General features: G+C 40.2%; 2 protein-coding genes across 4 annotated transcripts; one reads left to right on the top strand and one right to left on the bottom strand.

Moving 5' to 3' along the window:
- Positions 1-1,118: 1,118 nt before the first annotated feature.
- crybgx (crystallin beta gamma X) lies at positions 1,119-7,706 on the bottom strand. The gene is made up of 6 exons (XM_026193344.2): positions 7,580-7,706; positions 7,086-7,134; positions 4,897-5,018; positions 3,836-3,971; positions 1,436-1,575; positions 1,119-1,348 (listed from the first exon to the last, which is right to left on the bottom strand). Exons 1-6 carry the CDS (start codon positions 7,621-7,623, stop codon positions 1,216-1,218), a joined length of 624 nt encoding a protein of 207 aa, XP_026049129.1. The 5' UTR covers positions 7,624-7,706; the 3' UTR covers positions 1,119-1,215.
- Positions 7,707-8,992: 1,286 nt separating this feature from the next.
- On the top strand, positions 8,993-20,585 carry LOC113035209 (lactase-like protein). Of its 3 annotated transcripts, XM_026190794.2 has the most exons (15): positions 8,993-9,134; positions 9,923-10,055; positions 12,716-12,876; positions 13,482-13,569; positions 14,717-14,826; positions 14,914-15,042; positions 15,143-15,238; positions 16,025-16,079; positions 16,239-16,400; positions 17,284-17,558; positions 17,836-17,962; positions 18,071-18,270; positions 18,355-18,418; positions 18,541-18,614; positions 19,886-20,585. In XM_026190794.2, exons 1-14 carry the CDS (start codon positions 9,126-9,128, stop codon positions 18,612-18,614), a joined length of 1,683 nt encoding a protein of 560 aa, XP_026046579.1. In that variant the 5' UTR covers positions 8,993-9,125; the 3' UTR covers positions 19,886-20,585. The 3 variants fall into 3 exon arrangements, with proteins under 3 accessions (XP_026046579.1, XP_026046423.1, XP_026046504.1); XM_026190638.2 differs by lacking the exon at positions 18,541-18,614; XM_026190719.2 differs by lacking the exons at positions 8,993-9,134; positions 18,541-18,614 and adding an exon at positions 9,169-9,533.
- Positions 20,586-22,022: the final 1,437 nt, after the last annotated feature.

The raw sequence follows: 22,022 nt of genomic DNA, 5'->3' as shown, positions 1-22,022 counted from the left end.
GAGAGGGTGCAGTCCTTCAAGTATCTCAGTGTCCTCATCTGCTCAGACCTGACATGGTCTGCCCACATTCAGGCCCAGACCAAAAAGGCTAGGCAGCGTCTGTATCACCTCTGACAACTGAGGAAGTTCAGAGTCTCTCCAGTGATCCTCAGGACTTTGTATACAGGCGCTGTGGAGAGCATCCTCATACAGAACATCACATCCCGGTATGGAAACAGCTGTCTTGAAAATAAAAAGCTCTTTAGAGAGTGATCTGTATGGCAGAACACTGCTGCAGGACTGCTCTCCCTTCCCTACAGGAGATTTACATCAGGAGATGCTGGACTGCAGCAACTCAGATTTTGAAGGACCCGTCCCATCCCAGCAATGAACTGTTCCAGCTTCTGAAAGGTTCCGCACCATCCGAACAAAAACGGAGAGGCTCAAGAGGAGTTTTTATCCTCAGGCCATTCATGTGTTGAATCACAGTTTCGCTACAGCTTAGAGAGTAGCTGAATCCACATGTCTTCCATTCAGTTTATGACCAAAGTAATATGCTGTGTTAGACACTCAAAAAATAACAAGGACGTTTTTGCCAAACAGTGGTTGCCGGGGGTGATGACTGACTGGTCTGTAGACCTGTGTTACTGGGACTTTAGTCGCCATTTTTCCTGCAAGTGCCATTTACGTCCTGCAAGCACTCAAAGCAACACTTTTTCCTAATGACTGGTGGCTGAGTTGCACATCAGTCTCTAGGCCAGTGTGACTGGGGCCTTATTCGCTTGATCCTACATTCACACTATGACTGTCCTATGTCCAAAATGCCAAACAAGTTAATATGATATGGTTATCCTCTGTGTGTCTGCAAAACATCAATACATGTCATAATAATTAGGGTTGCTTTTTCAAACATTTAAGCTTAGAGAAGTTTTTTGATCACAGATGTTATACTTCTACCACCATCTTTTATGTTATGGAATTCTATAGATTTCAATTGAGTGTCATGTTGCTGACTTATTATGTCTCTGGTATTAGGGCACAACCATCGATTACCCATCGGTTACAAATTCTTTACATTTCGAAAACCCATATGTCTTTTATTAAAAGTAATAAATTATGAAGAATAAATACCAAAAACATTTGCCTTTTAACAATTTATTACTAAAAATATGTAAATGTTTGTATATAAAGCTGACAAATTTCATGGGCGCAATGTCAATAGCTCAGAGTTGGTGTTCAGTTGAAGCGAACTCTCCGCATGGAGCCAATGGTGCTGTTCTGGCTGCCCCAGTCAGAGAAGTTGTTGTAATCACGCTTCTCCAGGATGTAGTGGGGTCCTCTGTAGTTGGGCTCCTGATACACCACCCACCTGTATACACAGAGGAAGGTTAGATCTCTGGTAGGATACTAGTTACACTGCTCAAAGTCCAAAGGCTTCACTCGTTTAATCACTCACGCTCCTCCGAGCACACGAATGGAGGCTACTCTGTTGAGGCTGTAGCGGCTCATAAGGTTGGGGATGTCATCCTGGAGCTCCATCTTCTTACCAGAGAAACCAGCTCGTTCAAACAGCTGAGCTCTGGCAGGGTTGTTGTCCTAGAAGTCACAGAAATACACAACTGTTGAGTGTATGTGTGTGTGTGTTTTTGAATGTATTTGTTTAATGGCTCCTGCATTTTTGAATAAGCTATACTGCTGTTGAAATCGAAAGTTTTAATCATATTGGATTACTAATTACTTTAAGATAACATGAAACTTTGGAGACTGAGATAAATGTTATGTACTGGCTAATGACCTGAGGTGGATTACATTACACTACAACATACACGTTCAATCAGCAGATAAGGTGCTAAAACAGCACTCCAGTCCAGTGGTTCACAATTGTCCATCTATAACCTATAAACAGGAAGAACCTAAGTTATTTTGATCATATCCTTCAGAAAGAACATTAAAAAATATTTACAATTGCTTTGATTTACTTGTGTAATATTGCTAAAATCAGAAACACCCTGAAAAGCTGCTTCATGCATTTATTACTTCTAGGCTGGATAATGTACTTCATTATCAGATTGCTCTAAAATCTCCCTTAAAAGCCTTCAGGTGATTGAGAACACTACAGCAAGAACTACAGAGACCATATTTCGCCAATTTTAGCTTCCCTTCATTGGTTTCCTGTTAAATTTAGAATTAAATTTCAAATCCTTTTTCTCACATACAAAATCCTAAATAATCAAGCCCAGTCATATCTTAAAGAGCTATAGGACTGTGCTATCTGAACACGGCACTTTGTTGTCAGACTGCAGGCTTACTGGTGCTTTCTAGTTTTAAAAGTAGAATGGAAAGCAGAGCCTTCAGCTATTCGACTTCTTTACTATGGATTTGGCTCCCAGTTTGGATTCAAGAGACATGCATTCTCTCTACTTTCAGGATTAGGCTCAAAACTTTCCTTTCGATACAGCATATAGTCAGGTCTGGATCACTTCTATTCTATTCTATTTATATAAATCACAACAACAGTCGCCTCAAGGTGCTTTATATTGTAAGGCAGACCTTACAGTAATACATACAGAGAAAGGGGACTGAAGAAGAAAAACTCAATGCATCATGGGAATCCCCCAGCAGCCTACACCTATGGCAGCATACCTAAGGGAGGATGCAGGGTCACCTGATCCAGCAAAAAGGAAAATTTTTGAGACAGTCTGTCTGCTGAATCCAAACTGAAGAGGGGCCTGAAAGCTGAAGGCTCACTGATCTATACGACTGGGCTCAGTGAGCCTGAACCATTCTTTAGTTATGCTGCAAAGAGGCTGTGGGGGCGCTTTCCATGATACACTGAAGGTTTCTTGTTCGCTCATCTATTTTGACTCACTGTGTCTTTATACAACACAACTTACTGTATTTAATTAGCAGTTATTAAAAACTGACTCTCTCTCCCATAGTGTGTCTTTTGTCACTCGGTTCTCTTCTTTCCCTCCTCATCCCCAACCAGCGAGCTCAGATTTTCTGCTGGAGCTTTCTTCCTGTTAAAAGGAAGTGTTCACTTGCCACTGTTGCCGATTGCTTGCTTATGGGTGTCATGTGATTGCTGGGGATTTCTTTCCAACAATTTAGGGTTTTTATCTACCGCTGTGAGGCCACTGTTATTGTGAAATAACAGATAAGGTTAAAAGAAAAACAAATTGAAATTGAATTGAATTAACAGACAACCATTCCCACTAAAGCTGGTTAGCTGGTGTCTGTGGACTGAGAGAACCAGCACACTGTTGTTAAGGCTGATTTCTTCTTTTGTAAGTTTTCTTCTAATGCTGCAATTTTTTAAATACAAATGTGTAAAATGGTGAGACAAAGTGCCGCTGAATACTGGAGTATATCTTTAGAAATAACCACAGATAAAATCTTTTTAGTATGACTTTTGCTAAACCAAAAAATATTAAAACATTATGTATTAGAATAATCAAAATGTAATTACTTTAAATTACTTATTATGTAACTATTAAGCTGCTTTTTTGTTCATCACAAAGTTAGCTCAATATACATTATTTACCAACACATTGTCTTTGGATGTAGAAAAATACCATCTTCTATGACATTAGCACTGTGCATTAGTCATTCTTCACAAAAACAAGTAAAATGTCTGCATAATTATTAAGACCAAAACAATCTGTTTTAATCCTGGAATCCACCATAAATAGCTCTGATGTATTTCTGTAAACTATTTTATCTCTTTTATTCAGTTGCTTGTCAGCAGTACAGCAGATATGGAGCGCATACTGCATGTTGAGAGCGCTTCTTTAAAAAGGTCGAGACAGAAGAAGATCTGTATGTTCTGTAACTAGTGTGCGTTTCTGTGTTCCACCTGTTTGACAGCACGGACAGAGGAGATGTGGTCCACTTGGGCACACCACCTATCGTAGCAGTTGTACTCGCCCCTGTCTGACATGTCCCATAGGTACTGACGTCCCCGGAAGTTTTCATGCTCATAACCCACCCATCTTTAAATGAGAAGAGAGAGAGTCAAAAATCAATGTGGCAAAGGCAAAAACAACAACAAAGCTAAAATAAAAATATGTTTGAAATGTTGTTTTAGATTCAAATAGGCTCTAAACAGTGATTAAACATCATTTTGATTTCATTTGCTTTTAGTGTCTGTTTATTGAAGGCCGCAGATATACAGTGGTGTGAAAAAGTGGGCTAAATGGGCTTGTTTGCTGCCTCAGGAACTAAAAGAATCGCTGTGGTAATGTGGAACCATGAATTCTGCTATCACAACATCCCGAGAGGGAATGTCTGGCCATCTGTCTGGACCTCAAGCTGAAGCGCACTTGGTTTCTGCAGCAGGATCCAAAACACACCAGCGAGTCCACCTTTGAATGGCTGAAGAAAATTAAAATGAAGACTTGGAGTGGCCATATAGGAGTAGACTAATCAAAGTCCTGACCTGAATCCAACTGAGATGCTGTGGCATGTCATTAAAAAGGAGGTTCATGCTCAAAAACCCTCCAGTTTAGCTAAATTAGAATAATTCTGTGAGGACGAGTAGGCCAAGATTTCTCCACACTGCTGTAAAAGACTCATTGCCAGTTATCGCAAACGCTTGATTGCAGTTGTTGCTGCTAGGGGTGGCCCAACCAGTTATTAGGTTTAGACAGCAATCACATTTTCACACAGAGCTGTTAGGTTTGGATTTCCCCCCCCCCCCCTTAATCATAAACGCCTTCATTTAGAAACTGCATTTTGTGTTTACTTTGTCTAATGTTTAAATTTGTTTGCTGCTCTGAAACATTTAAATGTGATAAACATACAAGACATAGGAAAGTAGTTTTTCACACCACTGTAGATGCTTTCATCTGCTTTTTGGATAACCTTAGACAGCAGAGCGTGCATCAGTGGCCTGCTGCCTGTTTTAAGTAGACTTACGCTCCACTCTCCACCTGGACAGAGTTACATCTCTCTGGGAAGTTCTTGTCACTGACCCTGGTGCAGTCGGAGCTCAGGTCCAGCTTTCTGCCAGCAAAGTTTCGCTGTTCAAAAAGGGTCACCTGAGAGCAGCACAAAAATATGGTTACAGTTTACCCCAAACCAAAAAGCATCAAACATAGGAAGCCTGCATGAAATGGAGGTATTCCTTATTAGGAGATATTTGACAAATATTACACATGTATACCAAGTTTTAGACTTTGTGGCAGCATAACCTGTCTGTGAGGCTCCTGTGTGAGTAGCTTTTTAGTCTGACATGAACACATCTTTCAATTTTTGAATATTTTATTGAGCTAACAGTAAACAAGCAGCTATTATCTGGCTGTCAGAACCATCTGAGGTTTTTGTACTGGGAATGGAAATTTTCACAGAAGACTGTCTGAAAATATGTGACTCAAATAAGCTGATTTTATAGAGGTTTCTGGCTTTTTTTTTATAACCACTTAATTCCTAAAGAAACAAATTGTGGTTTTCGTGGGTTTTTTTTAGTGAAGATGCTAAACAACCAAGATGAAACAGATCGATTGATCAGTTTTACATAGAGATACAAAGTTCCAATAGAGCCAAAGGACAGACATTCCTCCCTGAATCCAGTTTTTATGCCAAGTCAAGCTAAAATCTCCCAGGCTTCAGCTGTAAATGTAATATATATATATATATATATATATATATATATATATATATATATATATATATATATATATATATATATATATATATATATATATATATATATATATATATATATATATATATACCATATTTGAACATAAGGGAACATAAGTGCACATAGCACCAGGACACTCTAGGCCGCAGGTCGATTCTGGATTTTGTAGTCGTGTCATCAGATTTGCAGCCGCATGTTCTGAACACTTGGGTGAAGATAGGTGGTGAGCTGTCAACTGATCACCACCTTATAGTAGGTTTGATCAGGTGGTGGGGGAGGCTGCGCTGTCAATGAGGCTGCGCTGGGAACACCTAGCAGACAATGCGAGATCTTAAATGCCCACATTTGGCTGAGCTTCAACACTATTCCAAGAGAGACTGGGGACATTGAGTCTGAATGGACCATGTTCAGCACCTCGATTGCTGGAGCTACTCCATTAATGATAACCCCCAAACCAGATGGTGGACAGCAGAGGTGAAGGGAACCATCATGCTCCAACCAGAGGGGGATCACACTCTTCAGCCTCTCCTACAGCCAAAGTCTGGAAAGGAGAGTCCATCCGTTAGCCAAACCTCGGTTGACTAACAGATGGAGGAACAATGCGGTTTTCATCTCGGTCGTGGAATACTGGACCAGCTCTTTGTCCTCTCGAGGATACTTGATGGTTCATGGGAGTTTGCCCAACAAGTCTACATGTGTTTTGTGGACTTGGAGAAGGCATTCGACCGTGTCCCTCAGGGAGGCTGGCCTCTCCCTTAGAGACAGGGTGAGGAATTCAGCCATCTGGGTAGCCATGTCAAAGGATGCCTCCAGGATGCCTCCTGGGCGCCTCCTGGGTGTGGTGTACTGGGCATGTCCCAGTGGGAAGAGGCCCGGGGCAGACCCAGGACACGCTGGACAGATTTTATCTCTCGGCTGGCCTGGGAACACCTTGGTGTTAACCCGGACAAGCTAGAGGAGGTGGCCGGGGAGAGAGAGAGATGTCTGGGCTTCTCTGTTTAGGCTGCTGCCCCTGCAACCCAGCCCCGGATAAGCAGAAGAAAACGTATGCAGGGATGGATGAAGTTTGTTTGATTTAAACAACACCAAGTCAAATCATAAATGATTTTTGTTGATTTGTTTATTTTTGATAAAGTGATGTAAGATGTGATGCTAAGATTTTAAATGTCTTAAAGAATTTTAAAAGGTATGCCTTTAAGCTAATTTTTGTATAAAAATAACATTATGCTCTCTTAAACTGAAATATGTGGGTTTATATGTTAGGTGAAGGTTAAGTCGACCATTTTTTTTCTTTTGGTGTGAAAATTACTAACATGATTTCTCAATTATCAGAATAGTTACTAATTAACTTGACAATTCAAATTATGTGTCACAGATTGACTCATTTTTTAAATTCTAGTCACTTTATATTAGGAAACCCATCTATACTTTGACAAAGTAACTAAGTAATTATTTGACTCACCCTCCCACTGGACCCGTAGAAGGCACGTTGGAGCACAGACCCCAGCTTGCTGTAGATACAGAAAACTTTGAATGAATTATATATACACACACATGTAATAATCAAGACATAAACTACAGCGATCAAAGAAACTCCCCAGTCTGTGGTCTGGAACCAAAAGTCAAGACTTTAGCCTTTGAAAATGTCTTTAAAAAAAAAAAATCACTGCAGTGTTTATTTCTATTTCCAACTCTTACATCAAATTAGTTTCATGCTTCATATTAATTTGGATTAGCGCTATCATCTGGCACTTTAAAATGCGAGACAGTATGTGTGCATACAGCCTTCATCACTCTCCAGGTGATTTTGGGAAACTGGTGTTGGAGGCATCACAGAGAGCACAGCATGATAATCAGGAGAAACTGGCTGTAAAGCCACAGGCCCACCCACCTCAATAACACTGGTGGGTGTCTTGCTCTGTGGACTGTGGCCAGAGTAGGGCACTCTCAACATACCTGGTTTGTTGGACTAATCCTGGGACCTTAGTAAAGATGTTCATGTCAGCTCTGCGAGGCTACAATAAAGCCCCTTAAATATGGCCAGCTGAGGTGAGCGGACAAGTGCTAGAAATCTCAAAACATTTCTGTAACAGTCGTTGGGGCCCTTGTGCCTTTGATATGCTAAACCCATGTTGTCTCCTTTTTCCACAGGCGCAAACACTGCAACCACATGCAGTGCACTAAAAAACAACAACAATATACAAATGCACATAGAGCGAGCAAGTGAAACAGATGCGTGAACGCAAACACAACAAGCAGAGAGCACAGCTTCAGCACCCAAACATAAAGTGAGAGTGCAGTGCCAACAGTTTTAGTTCTGAACATTTCAGCATTTCTCAACAAAGCTCTGTAAACAAAGCATCTTATGATAATGGCTGTATTCATGCTTAGTACAGGGCCCCGCTCCACCACACTGTATTTACTGAAGTGGTCATGACCCTGAGGCTGGTGAGCTTCTACTATACGAGCGTCACCTCTGCAAACCCGACTGTAATGAAAACGTGGTATTGTTCTGATTGTTTCACCTTCTGGTTTCAGAACTCCCAGAAAAATGACCACACTTTGTATTCCTGAATCTAGCTAGAGTGGGAATCATGGGAAAATTAAGAACTTATTCATTTCAGACTGGATCTGAATCAAGTGGTGGATTTTGGTAATGTTCTTGAGTCACAGCAGGTCATGGAAAGGCCTGTCCCAGTGGAACCAGTACCTAACCTTTACCTTCATCACTCATGTGCTCTAGCAAGCTGTTTTACCTAATAGAAGGTTATCATATGAAAATGTTGACTGATTATTTCCTGTATTTTCTAAATTAATGAATGTTTGACTTCAATGGCAATAATGATCATAATAATTCAGCATTGGGACACTAATATAGACGGTACTACCACAGACCCTACCCTTACATAGCTGTAATGGGCTAGTGGTCGTATGAAGCTAAAACAATAACGCTGAGTTGGCCGAAACATCAGCTGAAGCTGGAGGATGCATCAAGAAAAAACATGTGGCCGAGCTGAAGCACATCTATCAGGAAGATTGTACTGAAATTCTTCCCCACCTGAGTATTGTACTCAGCTACGCCAGAGACAAACTAACCCAATAAACATTACTGCTGCCAAATAGAGGTTTAACCAGTAGTCACATCCAGCAGATAACTTTTTTAATATCTTCTGATGTGTTTTGCAAACAAATTATGCTCTCTGCCATTAACTTTGCTTACAGTGTCAAAATCCCTCCTTTTCAAAAAGATCTGTTGGCCCCAGCAAAAGCTTTATGCTCACACTTCACTGCTTTCAAATGGAGAGGTATTCAGTGTGCGTCTGGTGGGGTGGGGGTTGCTGTACATGTGCTGATGAATAGCAGAAAATGTCCTGGATACTCGACTCGGTTTTGTTTTTGTTACCATTGGCAGCGAACCAGCTAGTAACGCTGGCGAACACTGATCAGGTGGAGAAGCTTGGAGACTTTTCTTGCATTTTGGAGCAGTTTCCAACTGAGACAAATGCAGCAGGTCAGACATCTATATGTGGTTCTGAGTGAGGTGGTTGGGGCGACACAGGCTGAGCAAAGGGGAAAGTATAGGGAAAGAAACAGCACAGGAATTAAGGGCAATTTTGTATTTCTTCCCCACTCTTACTTTTTAAAATCTTCCACATCCTTGAAAAGATTTAGCAGCTTGAAATGTCAGTCATCCTAACCGTGTTGGACAAGTTGGCTTATTTTCTGTCTCTGATAGCATTTTGTGTCAGTGTGTCCTACAGCTGGCTGAAATGAAACTAGGCTCTTCTGACAATGACTGGGTGTTTCGGTGGATATGTAACTTTTTTCAGTGGATATTTAAATGATCCTGAGGTTTGGGGTTGAATTAGGATGATTTTACTCAAAACCTGTGGACACCTGACACCTGAGTGTAAGTTTCTGAGTCTTTGTTTTACTTAAACATTTATGCATGTTCTGTGATATTCCATCCTGTATAGTTCAGAGCAGACTTGCAGCAGCTGCCATCCCACACATTACTGCCATTAACCCTATGAGGTCTATGTCATCACTGGTGACAAACCTAATCCTACCCTAATATGTTTGTTTGTTTTTTAATTATTCACGAGGGTACAAAGAAAATCAAAAGGTATTTATATTTTTTCCAAAAAAGTCCTTTGTGCCGTTCCAAAATATGAGTAGGATTAGCGTAATGAAGACACTACACTTTAAAAAATGAATGTGCAAGCTATGAGGATGTTAAATCTGTGCTAAAATCTGGCTAGTCAATTGTAACTAAAGACAGTGCTCTCTTTGCCAAAGATGACAATGCTGCAGTGGGGAATCCTGAGACCACACCATGTGCTTGCCTTGGTGCTATGTGTGTCAGCCACTGAGGACTTTGACTGGACAAAGAACGAGAGAACGTCCTTCTACTACGGCACCTTCCCAACTGGTAGGAAACCAGGAGACCAGCAGACCACATGCTGGACTTACAGTTCCACAGGAGAGCAATATAGTGTCCGTATATATAAAATATCTCTCTGGTATATTCAGCTAAGCTCATTTTTGTTGGTAGAATCGAGTATTCCTAGTTCCTACATGCAAATCCCAAATCCCGCACTTTTTCACACTCATATTTCTTTTTCAGTGCTCAGAGTTAAATCTTTATTATGTAACCAATTTATTAAACAATCTGTCACAAAACCAAGAAAATACAAATATCTTAGTCATCAGCAACTGGAGTTATCTGAGAATTCATAAATGAATCAAGCGTAAGATTCTTCCACTACTACTTGTTCTTCTTCTGACTTCACCCTTCAGACGTTCCCACAGCGGATCGTCTTCCTCCATCTCACCCTATCCCCAGCATCCTTCAATACAGCTATAATACATCTAAGGTGTTTCTCTTTTCCTCAGGACTGGCAGCTCATTTTCAACATTCTTTGTTTACTATATTCACCATTCCTCCTCTTTCTAATCGTGTCCATTCTGGTCACTCCTGATGAAAATCGTAATATTTTCAACTCTTCCACCTCCGACTTGGCTTCCTGTCGTTTTGTCAGTAATATCATCTCTGAACTTTGTATACCATCTTTCATGTAAATTTTTCTTTCACTCTGGCTTTTTCCCACAAATCCCACCTGCTACGCATCTACACCCACTCCACCCTGTCTGAACTCTCTTCTTCACCTGACTTACGCACCGCGCATTGCTTTGGATGGTTGACCCCATCCTCTACCTTCACTACCTCTGCTTCTTGCATTTTAACCTTTCAACGTGCCTCTCTCTCACTCACACACATGTACTCTGTCATACTTCTATGGACTTTCACTACTACCCCACCACTATCTTACTGTCCTGCACCAGCCTCACATACCTCCCCTAACTTCCTTATGCAATGCCAGGGTTCCTCTCGTGGAACCTTATCATATAGTTTCTCTAGAAACAAAGACAGAGTGAAACTCCTTCTGACCATCTGTATACTTCTTTATTAGGAATCTCAAAGCTAACATTGCACCTGCAGAGCTGTTTCTCAGCATGAAGCCTCATCCTCATCTTCCACCATTTAAAAGTTGTTTCTACTTTCACTTGCTTCTTCTTCTTGAAGTCCAAAGTCATCCTACAGAACCCATCCAGTGCTGTGTAGCTACATTCTGCTATCACTCAGACGTAGCTCACCCGTGTGCACCATCCTCCACTCTAGTATGTCACTCAGTGTTCCTCTCTCTTCTCAAATATGTTTCTACAACAGCCAGTTCCATCCTTTATGCAAAATCTGCTACCATGTGTCCTTCGGCATTTCTCTGTCTCTTGCCGAACACCTCATCACCTCTGCTTCCTTTTCCACTGATATCTGTTCCAATCTCCCCCTGGAGACTCTCTCTCCCACTTCACACAACTTACTCCCAAATTCCTTGTTTGTGGAGCACATGCACCCCTAACATTTTCCACATCACTGTTTTAATTTCCAACTTCAAACTCTTGATCCTAGCTGATATTCTCCTTACCCCACGACACTATTCACATACTCTTCCATCAAGATCACCCCTGCTGTATTTCTGTTATTATCTACACCGTGACAGAACAGCTCCGGTGCTCCTGGCCCTGCTTCTCTTCTACCTAGTTTCCTGCCTACATTATAATATCAACCTTCCTTCTCTCCATCATACATACCCCTGAACCAGTCATAATCCCCAGAGTCCCTACTCTTCCACACTTCCGCCTTTCCTTCTCTCTCACTGCCTCCTAATACAACCTCCACCTGGCCTCCTCTTCCTCCACCTTTGGTCCACAGAGTCACGTATTCCACCTGCAACCTGTCGGCCAACAACACCTCCAACTGATCTAATTGATCCATTATGGGGTGTTGATGATAATCATGTGGACAAATATCAAGTCAGCAGCCATCCTTAAGGCTGAATATACTGAACTAGACTGAAATATATACAGTATTACAGTTTGAATAGTGATGTACTCAAATAGGAAGCTCTCATAATTAAAGGAACAAAGCCTTGAACTATTTTAATTGATGTGTGGTGAAGACAGAATAAGGAAAGTTTCCCTTTTTTAAATCATATTATTAAAAATCTGATATTTTCCATGATATTGTAATTTTTTGAACATGCACTACTTGCTTCCTGGCATACATAAATGTTTTGATACTGAGTGTCTGCTCAAAAGGCTCAAAAGGCTGTGAAAAACATACAAATGCTTATTGTCTGACCAAGATTTTTCAGAACATAAATATATTATGACATTTTTCTCTTTTGCTTTTTCAATATTTATGAAGGCATGACTTTTAATTCCATATTATGCAACACTGTATAGGAAACCTATGTCTCCAGCGTTCGTTCATATCACACAATCTTCATGACAGACGGATCTTTCCTAAGTTGCCATAATTTTTTTCTGGGCACAAAATGTTATTAAAGAACAAAGTAAGAATAAAACGTTCTTAAAGTGCTCATGTTGGTTTAAAAGTTGATCGTATAATTAAACATAAATATAAAATTCTACCTTAACCTGGAAAACCGTAATGTGATCATGATTATAAGCTCAGGAGTGAATACAAAATAAAATAAGATTTGTTGATTGTTTTTTGTTCCTCTGCAGGTTTCTCCTGGGGAGTTGGCAGCTCTGCTTACCAGACTGAAGGAGCCTGGAATGTCGATGGAAAGGGAATAAGCATCTGGGATGCATTTTCCCATAAAAAGGGGAAAATATTCTTGAATGACACAGCAGACTCTTCATGTGAGGGATACCACAAATTCAAGGTGACGTGGAAAAAATGGAATTTTCTTCAGTGCCAAACTGTTACACACAATATTTTATTGCTCAACCGATCTAAATGACTCGTTTCTCTTCCTCTAACATTCATTATCACAGCCTACATTACATATGGATGCATATTACAAATATAACTGTAATATAAAAATATATTTTCCGTTTTCTTGCTTTCCTTCTAATGTTTATTTGCAGCCCAGAATGTGAAGGAATAGCTTTTACACTAAAGGTAACATTTTCAAAAGGTGTCAGACTCCTGACAGTGAATAAAGTAAAAGTAAATATTAAGTAAAAGATCAACATGAAAGTAAGTAAATAAAATAAAAGAGTGGTCTTACATTCAAATCAAACCACAGACTCCAACATAAGCCACATGACTTATGACTCCTACACCCCAACCAACATCCAGAACTGTTATAGTTAGAATGGAAAATATGTTTTAGGAATTTTAGGAAACATTCAATCTGATTACAGCTTTATCTGAAGATAATATAAAGTAGACCTGTTTCATATGTTATCAGACAAAGACTCACATCTAAAGACATCGTCTTTTGTGATTTATTTAAAGAAATATTTCCTGCTGTCTGTCTTTAAGGACGATATTGCCTTGATGAAGGACATGAAGCTGAATCATTATCGTTTCTCCATTTCCTGGCCAAGGATTTTACCCACTGGACTGAAAAGTAAGCATAAATCTGACATCTGACATCATTTAAAAATGTATATATCTGAAATTTGCACAAAAAATTAGGACATTTGTGTTTGCGTGATTTTTTCTTAGTTGTAACAATACTTCGTTCCCTTTGAAAATCTATTTATTTCCTCTTAAATTGTGCCACACGTGTAAGGAAAATGCATTTGTGGGTTGAGCAGTAGAGCTGAATATGGCGGTTGCATCCATGATAAACTTGCCAGTATAAACAGCTTATTCTGCTATAGACTCTTACTGTGAGCTTATGATAATCTAAGACTCACCCGGATAGGGACCAAGCCATTGGGCAACTTAAAGAATGTGTTGCACAAAACCAAGTGTCAGCAGTATTATAGTTTCATAGAACAGAGGATGTCAGAGGTTGTGAAGCGGACATCCCAAAAAGATGACACCGGCATTTAGGAGCCATAAACAGAGCTCTGGTCTAATAGGGCTTCCAGGAAGCCTACCATGACTGCCTTTCACCATCAGGCCCACATTTGCTGGTGTCTGCACCATGAGCACTGGAACTTCAACATGTGGAGGAACAATATGTTCACCGAAGAGTCCAGATTCCCCCTGCAGCAGTTGGATTGTGGGGTCAAAGTGTGGATTGATTGTTGCACTGATAGGGTAACAGCGTTAGGTGGTGTAAGTGTGATGGTTTGGGGCGGCATCTCCCTCACTGAATAAACAAGGCTTATCATCACTGGAGACAATATCAATGCAGAATGATATCGAGATGAGATGTGGCACCCAGTGGCAATCCCACATCTCCACAGTTCAGGTCTGAAGTCCATCTTCCTCCAGTCTGTGACCGAGCTGGTGTCCAGCCTGACAACGAGGTGCCTGGGTATTGTAGCTGTGTATGGTTCTTCGTGCTACTCAGGCCCCGGTCTGTTTAATGAAATTGCCAGTATGAACTTGCTTCTTCAGACGTCAATAATCTGACACCAAGCAAGAGTCAGTAGCAGAACGAGCTGGTTGGCAAGTTTTTCATGGATGCACAAAAACTGTGCTCACACTGTATGTGTGAGCCTCATGCTGTGGATTTCCACAACCAACAATTGCATTAGGTGTAATGTATAGTTTCCCAGCACTTTGCTCCATGTAGTGTATGTCACTTTCAATTCTTACAGGTGAAAAAATCAATGAGAAAGGAATTAAATATTACAGTGACTTGATTAACATGCTACTGGATAACAAGATCACACCCATTGTCACTCTATACCACTGGGATTTACCACAGGTAAGCACTAATATTATTGCTCAACATAGTTTCTTATCCAAAGCTATATTGTAGATACAACAGTAAAATCTATGTTACTCTCCACAGGTGTTACATGAGAAATATGGCGGTTGGCACAATATCAGCATGGTGAATTACTTTAACGACTTTGCTAACTTATGCTTTGAAAGATTTGGAAACAGAGTCAAGTACTGGATTACTTTCAACAATCCTTGGGTATGTCAGGTTAAAGAAAAATGGTTCCTTCACAGTTTGCAGTTGTAATGTAATACAGTATGCTGTGTCAGAGAGTGATTGTCAGTGTCTCGTTATTAAGTCCATTGCTGTGGAGGGATATGAAACAGGTGAACATGCACCTGGACTGAAACTGAAGGGAACAGGAGCTTACAAAGCCGCCCACCATATCATCAAGGTAGGACTGAATGACTTGTGCCCAGTTTTGCTGATAAATCTGATCATTTACCATAATTTCCAATTATTCGTTTTAATACTATGATTGCAAACTTGAAAAACAAAGGTGCTCCAAATCAGTTGCTGTCAAGATTATAATTCCATCAATTTTACCAAGAGAAGGCCAGAAAGTGCAGTGGTCAGATGAAACCAAAATTAAGTTCTTTGGCATCAGGAAGCACATTAATGTCATGAAGTGGCTGAGCCAGTCGTCAAAGGTCAAATCCCTCCCAACATGTAATCAAACCTGGTGATCAGCTATAAAAATGTCTTATCGCTGCACTTGCCAACAACGATTTCATGTTTTGGTTGATATTCTGTCTCCTACATTAAAACCAAACTGTCGAGAGCTCATTTATAAGTTTGCTCACGTACATATTTTACTGAATCTGTAACTGAACAAACTTTAAATTCAGCAGAGCAGCAAATAATTATTTACCACTACTGTAATCAGTGTTTACAAAAATGCTCTTTACAATTATGTTATTATTTTACACATTTTTCTTTACCGTATGATTCCTACATGTTTTTTCGTTTATTGTGTTTTGTTAAATATTACATTAAAATTGGTCAAATATATTGTGTTGCTTATGTGGCAGTTTGTACGTTATTCTTCGTGAAGCCTCACATCTTATTTTGTTACTTTTGTTACTCCCAGAAAAGATACTGTATCTCACTGGGACCTTTGATTGAAAAAATAATGGTGAACAGACATAAGGCTAAACCTGCATCTCTATCTTTGCAACAGGCACATGCTAAAGTATGGCACACGTATGACATGCAGTGGAGAAGCAAACAAAAAGGTGAAAGGGAAAATTTTCATTCATTCATCTATCTATATATATATGTCTGTGTGTGTGTGTGTGTGTGTGTGTGTGTGTGTGTGTGTGTGTTTGTATTTATGTGTAAATAATATATGCACATGCATAATTTCTATCAACAAAGCTCTTGCATGTGTGCAGGCCTGGTTGGGATCTCGCTGACTGCTGACTGGGGTGAACCAGTGGACATCTCCAACCAGAGGGATATCGAAGCAGCAGAGAGATACATTCAGTTCTACTTGGGCTGGTTTGCTACACCTCTCTTCCATGGAGACTACCCACAAGTTATGAAAGATTACATTGGTATGTCAAATGCAACCATTTAGACCTTTGCAATATGTAAAAATGTCCTCACCCCCAAAAAGAAAAAGGATATAACTACATGTGTCAAGAATTTTCAAGGGAAGTTTAACGTACATCCCTTTCAAAGAGAAAAATCACACCACGTCATTCATTTATTTTCATGAATTTCTGAATAGGAAGTAATACTTTCCAAAGCAGCTGCTGTGATCCTGGCCTTTTCAAACTCAGTGGTCAACACACACTGCTGAACTGCTAAACTGAGAAGAAGAGCTGAGCTAGAAGCTGTTGCTATACGGAGGTATATGGAAGACCTCTATTGGCAGAAAGAAGCACGGGGGGCCGGGGGTACTTTGCAAAGTGTTACATGTCTGTCTTTCGCCAGATTTTGTCACAACAGCAAAACATAGCAATTAAGAGCCTGACTTGTAGTTGATAGCAAATATGTTGTGGTCTGGAAGAAAACAGCCATGCGCTGCAGTAAGTGCTAACCTATTGTGATCTTGGGGGTTTGTGTACACACTTGTCACACAACTATGCACCTCACTTTCTGTGTGACCAGCCATGAATAAGTCACCACGAATGCTTTTAACCTGAGTGAATGCACTATTACCTCCGCTGGTAGATTAATTCCTATATTCCAGTGTCATCATGTGTAGTAGCTGTACACATGCTAGTTTGAACAGAATACTGAATCAATCAAGATCCACTATGTAACACTTCTCTTTGTTTGCATAAGAGGAAGTTGCATACTCAGTATTTAGTGCATTGTAATTTTAGCGTGACTTCAGTCTGATATTATGCTCCTTATGTTCCCCCACCCCTGCTGTCATTGATGCCTTGCATATAGCTTCACTTAGTTTCACAGTGTACTAAATTTCTTCAGGCAGGAAGAGTGGCCAGCAGGGTCTGGGAGCTTCGCGGCTGCCCGTCTTCTCTCCTCAGGAGAAAAGTTACATCAAGGGCACCTGTGACTTCTTGGGTCTTGGACATTTCACAACTCGCTATGTCACTCTGAAGAATTACCCATCAGGAGCTGGAGACAACTATTTCTCTGACCGTGACCTTGCTGAACTGGTTGACCCACAATGGCCTGACCCTGGTTCTGAATGGCTCTACTCCGTTCCCTGGGGCTTCCGACGCTTGTTGAACTTTGTTAAGGTACACATCCTGATTACTGAGCTATTCAAATTAAAACTCTAGCTGTATTTGGGGGAAACTGGGGCTTTGTGTGAAACCACTGCATCATGGACATATTCACAGTGAAGACTGGATGAACTGATCACTCATGACAAGTTCATGTATGGCAAATGTATCAGCATTATATAAATTGTTGATGTCTTTCTGTTGTGAACCTGGGTGATACTGTATTCATTTGAAATATAGTTTTTCAGCAAATATAATAACAAAAATATGTGATATGGCATCTCACTAACAGACTCAGTATGGAAACCCCATGATCTATGTGACAGAAAATGGCGTGTCAGAGAAAATGCTGTGCACCGACCTTTGTGACGACTGGAGGATGAAGTACTTCAAAGACTACATCAACGAAATGCTCAAAGGTGAAACCCAGGAAGACGTCACTGTCTCAAAAACTGCCTATCAAATATCAAACCTGTGTACATTAGATATGATGTCAATCAAACGAGTGTCCACGATTCGACTTACAGCGATAAAAGATGGGGTCAATGTGAAGGGGTACACGGCCTGGTCTCTCCTCGACAGCTTTGAGTGGGATGAAGGCTTCTCTGAGAGGTTTGGGCTCTACTACGTGGACTTCAGGAGCAAAAATAAGCCACGCTACCCAAAAGCTTCTGTCCACTACTACAAACGCATTATCAGCTCAAATGGCTTTCCCAATCAGAGAGAGGTAAACGCTACACACTTCATGCTAAAAGTCCCCCATGGAGGTGAAGACACTATGCTTAAACAAGGGCTTGTTTGGGCTTTACAGGTTGAAAGTTGGAAGAGGAAAGCTGTAGAGACGTGCTCCTCCAGTAACCAGCTGCTGGCTGCAGGTTAGTATAATGAAGTAGTGCGTGGGCTGTAAAAAGCTTGGTGGGGCCAAACAAAGGAAAATTCAGTCTGAAGCTTGTTTTTGTCTCATCTAACAGGGTTTTTCTTTGTTTTGCCCCTCCAGCTAGAAGAAAGTCAAAGGAAAATCAGGAACTTGCAGGAATGGAACAGGCTTGGTCAATCCATGATGAAGTTTAGGTACATACTTTGATGCTGTGTGAGATTAATGTGATTCTCCCAGCTTTTACTGAGTCAAAACACATTTCAGCAACACATCAGGTACAGATAGGAGCCTTAGAATATGCGAGGGTGTTATATGTAAGCTTTAAATTTACATTTCACGTGGTGAGCGGTCCTTAACTTTGAAAATAATTTCTCCATCCTGTCTTTCTTTCCCCGTCTCCAGTACTGTTACATAATAACATCTTTTTCTCTCACAGCGATTGCACCTTTAGAGAGCAGACACATTTTGGACCAAACTGCACAGAAACTGTGCGTTTGGTTGTGTGTTTGGGATTTTGAGCTTCACTCCCTTTATGCTCACTCGTCTTCTGCTGTACTGCAGCCACTTTTACTTACATCTGCACCATAAACAAATCACGGATGAGAAGGGAAAAAGGATATCAGGATTTTTTTTATTACTCAGCAAATATTGCCATACTAGCAGGACACAAAAAATGAACTAATCTGCTTATTAGATTGAAATTAATTAAAGGGGCCGGAACGCTATTCCACGTCCTTCCAGCTCAGTTTAAGCCCTGCTCGCACATTTGACAATCACTTAATTAAATTAATCACTCCTAACATTATATAACACTTAATATGTTACAATTAATATTTATTTTATTTGTATTTCATTTGCACTGTATGTTCTTTGTTCAGATTAGTCAGCCACCAAGCTCATGCACAACATAATGTCACAACAATGCTGAATATCCTCGTAGGTATTTTAGAGTGCAGATGGTGGTGAACTCCACAATAGAACGAGTCACACAAGTTAAGGAAAAGCTGCTGAATAGAATCATCTTACACCAGGAATGAACCCATATTAGAAATAGCCAAAAGTAATACAGTCAGAGCTTCACACCATAAACATATTCAACACGTATTTCTACATTTATATTTAGTTGTATTTGTAACTCTAGGTATTTGTTACAGTTTTATCATTTTCTTTGTAAAATTGGTATAATATGTTCATGCTGAAGTATATAAAGGGTTTTTCTGATCCTCACCACCATAGCATCCCATCTTATCATTCTGTTAAAAGAGTGCTGTGCTTTTGCACTAAGGAAAAAATTATTTTTTATAGTACACAACTAAATCAAAAATCTAAGTAAGCTGGGGCTCTAAATGTATTGTGTATTATTGTAGGGTCTACCTTACAATATAAAATGCCTTGAGCTGAATAGATAAAGCTGAATTGAATAAATGGCGATACACTAACTCTTGGTTCCATGTACGCGTTGCAGATCCATTGATAGGCCACATGGAGATGGTAACAGAGATTGTGGTTCCCACTGTGTGTACACTCTGCATCCTCATCAGTGCGGTTTTCTTCATGTTCCTGCTGCGTCGACGCCTCTGAAAAGTGCACGCAGTCACATCATTGAGAGCTCACAGATAAAGAAAATAATCTAAGCTTTGCTTCCATGCTGTAAACGTGTATCCTGTCTCAAGCTTATTGCTGATTTAACTGTCCTGCTGCTGCTTTGAAAAAGAAATGTTTGGGGGTCATCATGAAAAATCCAAAAGCAAACGTCTGTTGCCATGTGAGACTGAAATCCAGATTTGTGCTCGATTATTTCATTAATCAGTTGACCCTGTGTGATTTGAAATAGCTGTATTGGCTGCCCAAGTTCATTTTAGAGAGGTGTTGGCTTGTGTCCATAAGTTTCTAATAAGATTGACGGGGAGAAGGTGATGTCCATGCTGTGGTCATGAAACTTTGATTAAATATATTTTTAAGAATTCAATGGTGAGTGAATATTTAGGTTCATTTCCTTTGTTATTACTTTATCTTATGAAAAACAACCAATGTAAAAATGTAATAAAGGAGCCCAATGCGCTACCACCCAGTAAACTTTAATCATCTTTCTGATGCGGTCCAGTGTCAATGGCATTACCTGCACAGGTGTTCCTAATAAATAGATCAAAATGCTTTCAATTTAAGCATCAGTAAATTGTTGGTTCTTGATGAACAGTTTGATTTATAATTTTATTGTTGCTCATTTGTATCACGTTGTGTTTATTGTGTTTTCTTTTGCTTCTTTTGAGTAACAAAAATCAAAAATAATTGTAGTGAGCAGGTAGAGCCTGGAGGGATACGCATGGGAACCAACAGGAATATAAGTCGCTTTGAGACAGACTGCGTCTTACATCTAGCCAGGTGGGGTGGAGGGGGTGACAATAGCAGCAAAGGTGAAAGGGAAGGGTTACAATAAGGTAGCGAGACCTGTTGTGATGTATGTTTTTGCAGTTACGGACAGCGACAGGATGGAAACGTGCATATCAGAAGGACAAACTCAGGTTGAGGGGCTTGCAGGCAAGGCTGAGATGGACATGTTTAAAAGTGGATATACGGGACTTAGGATGTTGAACGATCAAGCTACCATGGAAGAGGAAGACCACAGAGAAGACGCATAGATGTAGATGCATGGATGTCGAAGGACGACATCTCTGTCGGTGTAGGGTAAGATGGAGGTAGATGATCTGCTGTGGCAATTCCTAAAGGAACAGGCTGAAAATAATAATATGAGCTCTTTATCATTTTTTGATTACTTCAAAACTTGAACTGGAAAAGAAAAGCTGTAGAAAACGACCTGCTGTACTTCAGAGACTCCTGCTGGCTGAACAGGCTTTCAGGCTTCCTTCTGTTCCTGCACTGTAATCATGTATTTTTATTGTATGAAAACCCCAAACACTGAGTCAACCACAGACGGACAGAGATTTTTATATGTGCTGATGAGCCTGAAATATAATGGTGTCTCAGGCAGATGATGCATAACATTGATTTAGGCAGCTGGAATCAGTTTTTAGTGGAAAAATGGTAAATAGACTGGTTCTTAGATACAGTTGTGTTTTCCTACTGAAGCACTCAAAGTGTTTTATAAAATGTTTCATTCACACATGAACTCTTTTTTATGCATAAGTGCTTTTTATCTGACTTTTCTATCTAACATTCACATCCTGATAAATGCGTCAGAGAGCAACTTGGGGTTCAGTATCTTGCCAGGGATAGTTTGGCATGTAGACTGAAGCAGCTGTTGAACCGCCAACCTTTCGAATAGTAGATGACCTCCAAATACACAACCTGCTCCAACTCCTAAGATACAGCCACACAAAAATATTTGAAGCTTCATGAAATCTTTCATAATAAAATGCCACAGAAGTAACTTTTTTTTCTGAAGAAATGTTTTCTCTACCTACTCATGAAGCAGGGAGAAAAAGTAGAAAGCTTATACAGAGCAGTAAACAGAGTTTAGTGGAGAACACTTTGGACAAATGTATTATATGGCAAAAGCTGGTAAAGGAGGAATTTTAAATTACCCTGAAATGAAAGGAAGATGAGAATATGCAGAGAAGAGAAGAGGATACTAGCAGAAACCA

Source organism: Astatotilapia calliptera, chromosome 1 (assembly GCF_964374335.1).
Source record: "Astatotilapia calliptera chromosome 1, fAstCal68.1, whole genome shotgun sequence".
In the NCBI taxonomy this organism is placed as follows: Eukaryota; Metazoa; Chordata; class Actinopteri; order Cichliformes; family Cichlidae; genus Astatotilapia; species Astatotilapia calliptera.
This window is presented reverse-complemented; position numbering and strand designations above follow the sequence as displayed.